Consider the following 9,656-nt stretch of genomic DNA (forward strand, 5'->3'; position numbering starts at 1 on the left):
AGTGCTAATAATTACCTCAACTTTCTTTTTCGTGCTATTCTTAGATAACATAACACTCACTAGCTTGGACGGTGACATTCTTTGTCTACCTACTTCGAATATTACTTTCACTAGACCTCCATAATTAAACTTCTAACTCGATTATACAGAGCACATACGTTTTTAATAGCTGTTCCATTTTTTTCATATAAAAAATGCTAGTATTATTTAAGAAGTCAATTAAGCTACCTAATAAAGTCATCTTTAAATTGGTAATTTAGATAACAATGCTATATTTTTCGAATCTCCTTTCTTTGTATGAATTACACTAATTACTATAATAAGCTTTTAACGGATTACAGATTTATGAAAATGTTTTCGTATTAATTAACATTTTCCTTTAGGTAATAAACTAATAAAAAGTGTATTAAACTCTTTACAAAATATTTTACTAATATTTCTGTTTATAAATTAATCTAAGCAATGGGAAAAGAACAATGCTGCAGAGATGAATCATAATTTGTCCAGCTAAGGCTTCTAAACCAGCTCTTTGAGCTGTACTTGTTTCAAATCAAGATTACGTCTTTTTTTCACCCATATAAGCCAGGTGATACATGAAGACTTTCAGGTAGAAACAACACAAATAAGGAACATCATTTTGGTTGTGTACACTGGTTTGGCAAGTAGAAGTCTTTAATTTATGGAAAAACATGAATGGTGGGGTCAAAGAATCAACCCAATAGATTTTCGGAATGCTAATTCAACGTATTAATCACATAGCAGTATACAACTGATGTTACTTGTATATACAGCCCTGAATACAGTTCAAATCAGTGATAATCGTCTTCTGAACTGTAAACTGACAAATAGAAGTACAGGCACAGACGAAGAACAGCTTCAGTCTCCAATATGCATCAGTTTAATCTTTGGAGGTACCTGTGGGGCCAATTCATCCATAAGGTTTCACTTCATTTGGCATCTACAGACCCAGACAAAGAAAAGCTCCAGTTTCAAATATGCATCAATTCACTCTTTGGAGGTACCGGTGAGGCCAATTCATCCATGAAGTTTACTGCTTTTAGCATTTCTTCTAACACCCAGCTTTCAGCTTTCCAGATTCACTCCCACAAATTTATCCAATACATTTTTAAATGCCTGCGCCATACAATTAAAGAAAATAAATGAAACAAAATGAATAAATTCCACGGGCTTCAAAATTATGCATATATTTCCTTGAGTTGTTCATCATTTAATAAAATTTGTTTTGATTAGTTTAATTAAATGACTATGTATTTGTCTGAGCAGCAAAAATCTCTTAACGCAATTATGTATTTTCTATCATATATGAAAGTGAAACTAAAGTCTCAATGCACATGCAGTGCAACCAATGCTAGAGACTCATGCACAGGAACAATGATGAGGATAGAGACTATTGAAAAGAGAAAGATGCCACCATCAAAGTATATTTAGGAAATCTGTCACTCTCGAGCAAAAAAATACAGAACAAGACAGTCAAAATTGTCAACATCAATTGATTCTGAGAAATAAAAAACAGTTTCTTTGGTAAAAAAATCATCAGTTATCCAAATTGAATATGACATACACATAATATAAAGAATGCTATTAATGTTAAAGGAAAGCATATAAAAATATTAAGGGATGTGATAAAGCACCAAATGCAGGAAACAAAGTTAGAATAGCAAAAATATGGCATGAAATGCATACTGATTATTAAGCTTGGAATAACTCAATTATTGCCAAATAGTTATGGCACAGATGACAGGCATGATTTGCAACCTCTCTATCATGCCCAATTATTTTCAAGGTTAGATAGGTAGCAGTTGTAACTGGAATGAGAATAACCTCAGAGATCCTAGCACTACTCCATCCAAGAAAAGTCATAAGTCTAGCCCCAGATTGCAACAATCAAATAGCTTTGTCATATGATGAACCACCAAAGAAAACATTAAATATAATGTAATGGTAATACACAACAATGTGTCCAAACTCCGGTACATTATTCAAGAGGTCACCATAAATGGGAGGGGATGATCAAATATCCAAGGCATGTGAAAATTTTTATCATGACATCAGCATTGCTATTTGCTAGGCATTTAAAGCAGTAGCAATGGAAACAATATGGAGTAACATTGAACTAAGTGAAAAAATTAAAAAGAGATGAGTAATCAACAATTGTTCACTTTCTTTCACCCAAGTCAACATTATATGAACCATGGGGACAAAGATGCAATTTCTCAGTAAGCTTTTAGATGGTTCATGGTTTCAAGAGAGGGTATGGAAATACAATTGTTTGACTAGCTTACTGGCAAAAGTTCTAATGAATGAAAAATCATCTTAGAAATGTTGAAACTCGCAACAAGCAACAGTAGCTAAATATAGAACTAAATTTTTCAAAAAAAACAATACTAAGATAAATACAGAAAATTAAATTCCACACAATAAAGTTAGAGCACAGCTAAGCAATTACCTGTTCTGTGAACACCTCTTTCCCTTTTAGAATAGAATTCATTGCTGCAGATTGGTCATCAAATGCACTGTAGAAAACCTCGTAGAATCTATTCCTATAGTTACAGAGATGGTCAAGAAAACTGGTTGTTATCTTCTAGACAAGCAATTACATGAAATACTTGTGAAGATATTGCACAAGAGTAAGTACCGATCTTCCTCAAGAGTTTGTTGATCCATTTCATCGAATTTCCGAGTGAGGACTTCGGCCCCCACTGGTGAAAGCACATGCAGTACAAGAGCCTCTAAAGTTCTTGGGAAGTTATGCTGAAAATAGTAAACAATCTAACATGCTTCAAAACATACATATATATTCGCGCACACACAGCCTAAATGATCAAATCAAACAAGTAGCTAACACTATGGATAAAAACAAGATTAGTATATAATTCAAGTTGCAGAAGTAACAACAGCTCCAATATGATTGATAATTAGAAAAACTATGGAAAGCACAATATATAAAACTGAAAGTGTCCATAATGCCCCTATACTATTATGATAAACAAAATCTCAATCCAAACATGTTTGTCAACTAGAAAGGAAGGAATCCATTGATATGACCAAATAATAATAACACCTTATGCCCACCATAACTTTGTCTAACCATAATGAAGCAACAGTTCAAAGTACCAAGTGCATAAAGAATATCAAACTTCTTTGACATTTCCAAGGTTGGTAGGTGAATAAAAAACTCACTGCCATAGCAAGAAAAACACATTGGAGAGTTTGTGGTTCAACGTCCCAGAGAATTTTAGCAAGTGGATCATCTTTCAAGTCAGAAGTCACTATTTTCTCATGTTTATCATTCCCAGCAAGCTCATAATCATTTATAGAAGTTGATAGTGATTGCCCATCCTGGGTGGAACTAACACTGTTGTGAACCAAAGACACAAGTTCATGAAGCACCTGGGCTGCAGCAGGTTCTAATTCTAGCAATGTGTTCCTCTCTTCAAGATTTTTCTCTTTTAAATCCATCCCTTTCAACATCTGACCATAATTTTCATTGGCGTGATCTGAATATCAGATTATCAAGACCAGTTAAGACAGCCACTGGCAAACAGATAAGCTGGAAATTTATTTTTCTTGTAAGGACACAATCATCAAACAAACTTCATCAGAGCCATCGTATAATTTACTTACCTGCTTGTCCATTATTAGGCAGCTTACATACACACATCCTAGTTTTCCCCATCCCCAACTTAAGCAGTAGTTGGTCCTGTCCTATATTGAAAAATAAATGTCACAAGTCCACTACAATAACTTTGAATTAATGAAGAGAAAGGCAAAAATCATTAATAACCAGATGATTTAACTTTATAATGAACATTGTCAGGTTAGAGAAAAACAGATAGCAATTCCCTTCTCCAAACTTGTGAACAAAATTAAGAGGTAAAATGACAGATGCTCATGAGATTTGTGATCACTACTCCAACAATTGTTACTCCTCAATCTTAGCTTTAAAATTTTTCCATAAATAGCAATTCAATGACAAATAACTATTTAATCATAGACCAGATAGAATGATAGGGACAGAATATTATTGATTAATAAGGAAATTAACTTCTAGAACTCTTGCAATCAAGAAGCCTCAGAAATACCCAGAGCATAAGCTCCTACAGGAAGATAACCTACTCACTCCAACAGGAAAATAACTACTTATATCCTCCCCAGCCCCCACCACTATCCAAGTATGCTCCCTATAAACTGTTACTCACCAACCAATCCCTCTCCTCTCATTAGCTACATCACTAAGTCACTTCCATCCCACTCAGCCTTTTTCTTTCTTCTAGAACATACTTTCTAAGTGGATGGCTTATATGGGCTCATACCCAAAACATGATCCACTTCACCATTGGGCAAAGGTCATATCAGGACCAATCTGAAAATTTTACGCCAGCAAGTGATTCTCTGCGTAGAAAAAGGCAGGCAAAGAATAACACTTCAAGAAGCAAGACATCTGAAGAATTTCGGAAAGGGGAACAATTTACATATATACATATGTAGGTGTGGTCAAAAGTTAACAAAATAGTAAAACTAAAGTATCAATTTTTAGCTTTACACATTCTCCAATCCCAAGTGCCCAATAAATGAAAAAGAATAAAGAATGTAGGGTGTAGACTTTATTAGAATTTCTCCAGTAAATGGCATACAATTTAAGCAGGCACATACCATTTCTTTGTCAATCAATCTTCACATGCATCCATCCGATCAACAGGTGAATTATATTTGACAAGACATAATAACATTCAAAAGTCAGTATATCACATAAGCATTTATTCCGCAGCAAATTTTGAACAATAAACTACATCATCACCAATACCTCCTCAATATTCTGCGCAAATAATAAGCATCCATGTGTTCCAACATGCAAGACATCATGTTGGATCTCCACCAAAAGTTAATTGCAATGGTAAAATCATCACTATCTACCTGATGGAACCTACAGCAAAAAAACATTAATGAAACTAATGTATAAGTATCAGACAAACAGAATTTTTAACCGCATTTAGTATACGTTCAAGCTTTTCATCCTTCAGGAAAGATTTATACTCTCATGGCACAAGAACCTTTAGCCAAGTGTTTTATCCCAATGAATAAAATGATGGAAATCAGATCAGACAAGGTTACATCTTTTCAAACTGTGCACTTTCAAATGTAACCATTCCAATCATAAATAATAATGAGCACAGTCCTGAAATTGAGGCAAATATGATGCAACACAAAGATATAGAAGAGAAATGAGTGAGTGGTTAGAAATTGTAGGTGAGTGAAGATTCATTTGGCCTGTAAGGCTGCATAAATGGATACAAGCAACTCACAAATGTGCATAGACACACAAATATAAATTGAAGACAAAACACATTACACACCTACATTAGTAATTTGACAAGCATGAAACAATTAACAGATTAATCACCTTCATCGAAAACCTCAAAATCTCAAATTAAATATGTATAAATTCTTTTTTAGGTGTATTCAGATGTTTGTTTTGACACTCTGATCAGCATTGGCAGCAAACATACAAAACTTAGTGTGAACAATGAAAGTTCCGGACAGACATCTATCATAGAGTGCCAAAAAATATTGGACAAGTTATACTATTGTCATGCAACACCCAAGTTTCACTGTCCAACCCAACCAGCCTGACACATTTTTCCCTAATTCAGCTGAGGAATAATCTACCCAGACACTGAAAGGCTAATCATCGAGATATTGTTGAATTTAAGACCTTACCAGCCTTCAGGAATGAAAAGTGCATCGCCTGCCTGAAGAACAGCCTTTTGCGCAAACTCCATTGAGCATTCTGCCCTTGGATAAATTGAGTAATCAGGATTTTCTAAAGTAACAGAACTGCCACATGAATTTTATCAGGGAAAAACAACAAAAAGAACTGTTAGAATATAATGATGCATTAGTGAGTTGTGTATTATGGACCAGACATGTAAGAGTTGTATTAGTCTCATACAAGTACAAGTGTACAACAACCTATTTAACACAACAATGCAGACATAGGGAGCCTAACAATCACAGAGTGCATCACAGAAATTCTCTATCTGTGCTGTCTTTTCTCTCAATGTTGTTATTAAGAATACCTGTGATTAGAAGCCTCCCCATATATAGGCATTGGATAGAGTGAGGGACTAGCAGAAGGAGGCCACAAAACAACTGCAAAGAATTTGGCTAAGTTAGAGAACATTGTAAAGGGGATTGAAATGAGTGAAAGGACAAGGTTGGGAAGACTCTTTACAGTAAGTAATTGAAAAACCTGGAAACGATTTTCACCAAAATCATAAAAGAACACTTAGAAGGAGAAGCAAATAAAGTTCCAAAACTCTATTGGGAGCTATACATTATTTATTGTCACATTACTTTAGACATTAAAACATCAGCAAGCCATAACAATATACTGAAATTTCATATGTAATTGATCATATCCTGAATAGTAGCATCTCCATCACTTCAGAGGGAAAAATATAGTCACGCTGGGAGGTCATATGATACATTAAGAAGAAGAAGACATATACCTTGTTTGCAGCCAGAAACTATGCACAGAAGATTGTGGTGTGGATCATAGTGTGTACTTGATCTAGCTTGGGCATTGTTCATCCACAAGTTTATAGAAGATAATTCTTTTGACACCAAAATCGGAGGCTGCAGAAAACAAGAATCTTAAATCAGAAATTTATGAATAAAAAATCCTATTGCAGAGAACAATTTACTATGCAGAGCTATAGACTACAAAACCAAGTAGCAGGGATAAATTCACTAACCGTCTGAATGTCTTCCCTCAGGGTTTCTAATTGAACATTTTCCTGACGATCACTGTTCATAATTGACACCTAAAAGTACATGTCACCAAAATTCATTTTAAAAACATTCCGCCATTACACTATGAAATAAACAAGCAAATGAAATTTAGGGGCAGGACAAACATAAAGATGACAGTAACAATATTTTCACCAAAAATAATAAAAAAAAATACTATTTTCATTAAAAATAACAATTAAAAAAATCCTTTCATAAGCCAATTCACAAAGGTATCGATAATCTCATAGGTGTTGGATGTTCAACCTGTGCTAAATAAATTTGTTCAGGAGCATCTTCCAAGGCCAAATAAGCATGTTCTGTGTCATCATGAGTTTGTGAGGCAGGACACTGATCAAGGCCTTGTTGGTGCTTACTTTGCATCTGCATCCGCTTCTTACAAAAATCAAGGAAGGTAGAAAATGGAAGAGGAACCTGCAAGGAAAGGAAAACAAAGATTAATTCAATTTCATATTCATATAAAAAAAAAAAACATAGAGAAACCAAAATAAATAACAAGAATAATACCCTTTGGTGGCCTCCAAGATCACCATAAAAAACGGGTGCAGATTGAGATACCATAGCCTCCACCGTGCAATAGCCCACACGTGCCTAGGTTTCAAACACATGGCAGCAAATGAAAATGTTCAACAACTAGTTAACTTATTTCAATCAAATATAAACAACGAAATGAACAAAGCAAAGAAGAGAAAATGAGTCAAGTCAAGAGAAACCCGCAAGTAGTCGAGGCCACCGTTGGATGGATTCCATTGGGAGAAGGCATTCCAACTTTTGGTGCACCCGCGAAAAACCTTTTCGGTTTGAAAAAAAATCACAAATTAATAAATTATTAATTATACTAAATAATAAATAAATTGCATCTGCGTGATAAAGAGAAGGAGCAGAGAGTGTTGCTGTTTACATACAGCGGGAACGTTTGCAGGTTCAATCAGAGACTCGAAGTCTTTAACCGTTGGAAGCTCTTCATATCTTCGGATTCCAATGGACGACGATTCCATCTCTTTAAATTCAAAACCTCTTCTTCTTCTAACTTCTAAGGTTTATTTGTTTCTTAGAATTTAAACTTTGAAGCAGATGGCTAGCTAGGATTGAATTGAATGTTCCACTTTTCAGATTCCAGAAAGTGAAAATCGAACTTGCTACTTGCTAGTGCTGATTGTGTGTCACCAATGACCGCGCCCAGTAGGTGCTATTTTTCTTTTCGGGGATGCTTTCAGAAGCCCGTGGGCTACTCTGGTCCGGGTTCGAAAGTTACGCTCCAAGGATATTCTTCCTGCACCGTTAACTTTTCTTCTACACCCAACATTAGTTGTGTAATTCCAATTTCGTCCTTCACTTAAAAGTTGACACACACCAACTACCGTGTACCCCCCACATTTTTGCCTCTTGTTGTCGTGCCTCTTCTCCTCCTTCATGCTTACTCCTTCGTGCTTCCTCCTCGTGTCTCTCCTCCTCCAGCAGGTTTGTTCTCCTCCTCTGTGAGTCTCGTCCTCTTCGTCGTCATGAGCAGCGTTGTGTTGCGACGGTGAGTTTTTATTTTCAAACTTCGTTTACTACAAACATGCAAAATGAGAATCTGTATGACCTTTTTTTTACCATAATCGTTGTGATAAATTTCAAATTTCATAAGACAGTCTTCGAACTCTTACTCAGAAGGACAATTCACAAGACTCTCTCATGCTTTCACAACATAATCCTATGCATTTTTTGACCCATAAGGATTTTACATTTTGTCTTCACATTTTTATCAATGTGAAAACCGACACAATAAGTTGGTTGTCTCAGGAAAAATAGTTTTCACTGCATTCATCAATGTTAAATCTCTATCGATAACAATAACTTCAAGAATTACATCATGTCTCAGAAAAATACCTCAAAATCGTTTTAGAGCCCAAACAACATTGTTTATATGTTCTCCTTCCAAATAGGCAAATGCAACTGAAAATGTCATCCCAGTAGGTATCACACCAACAATGTTAAGTAAAGACAACTTGTATCTGTTTGTTTTGTAGGTACTATCTATGAAAAATGTTAAATTACAAACATTGGTTAATTTTACTACATCTGGACGACTCCAAAATATATCACGTACGACATCTTCATCCTTCAGTCTATACCAATAAATATACTGATCGCATTCAAGAAGCTTCATTAATTGTTACATTTCACTATTATTGTCTCTTATAGAAGAACAATATGCATATCTTGCATTGTATACTTGTCTCATTGTTGTACAAATGTTGTCATTGTGCTCCTTCAAAGCGAGAAGAATATTCTTTGGTTTGATCATTGACTTTGTCATATCACCAATAATAATATTTTCATTCTCAGCCAATCGACTAACATATGGATATCAAACAAATGACTTTGCCAATGCATGATTATAAATCCCACATATTAACTTCACCATTCATCCACCTCCCAACACTAGTTTCGCTCGCAGGGACACCCACATTTTCCAATGTTAGTCACTATTCGTACTAAATCCTTCTTGTATGCTTTATATTTTTTACTCCTCTTATAACCAATTAAAATATATGAGGTCCTTCCTCTCTTTTTAGTATGTGTCTAACTTCATTATCACCACCATAAAATCAATATCATGCGCAACATAACGAGCTCAATGCAAAATGTCATCACGGGTAGCAAACACCTACAAAAGGAATAATACATGTTTAGTCTTCAAGGGACATTCATTTACTTACTTTAACAAGATATAAAATCACATTAATACTTGATAGGTATTGAAGGCATCAGAACAATCAATATTTTCAAACACACTAGATTTTTTTCGGTTGTCTTCATTCATATTAACTTCTTCAAAC

General features: G+C 34.9%; 1 protein-coding gene across 1 annotated transcript; it reads right to left on the reverse strand.

Annotated features, from left to right (window-relative positions):
* Positions 1-488: 488 nt before the first annotated feature.
* LOC114372433 lies at positions 489-8,000 on the reverse strand. The gene is made up of 15 exons (XM_028329984.1): positions 7,737-8,000; positions 7,545-7,622; positions 7,339-7,422; positions 7,078-7,245; positions 6,777-6,845; positions 6,531-6,657; positions 6,099-6,171; positions 5,740-5,856; positions 4,826-4,945; positions 4,675-4,693; positions 3,646-3,721; positions 3,202-3,518; positions 2,657-2,772; positions 2,468-2,561; positions 489-1,134 (listed from the first exon to the last, which is right to left on the reverse strand). Exons 1-15 carry the CDS (start codon positions 7,827-7,829, stop codon positions 1,084-1,086), a joined length of 1,602 nt encoding a protein of 533 aa, XP_028185785.1. The 5' UTR covers positions 7,830-8,000; the 3' UTR covers positions 489-1,083.
* Positions 8,001-9,656: the final 1,656 nt, after the last annotated feature.

Source organism: Glycine soja, chromosome 10 (assembly GCF_004193775.1).
Source record: "Glycine soja cultivar W05 chromosome 10, ASM419377v2, whole genome shotgun sequence".
Lineage (NCBI taxonomy): Eukaryota > Viridiplantae > Streptophyta > Magnoliopsida > Fabales > Fabaceae > Glycine > Glycine soja.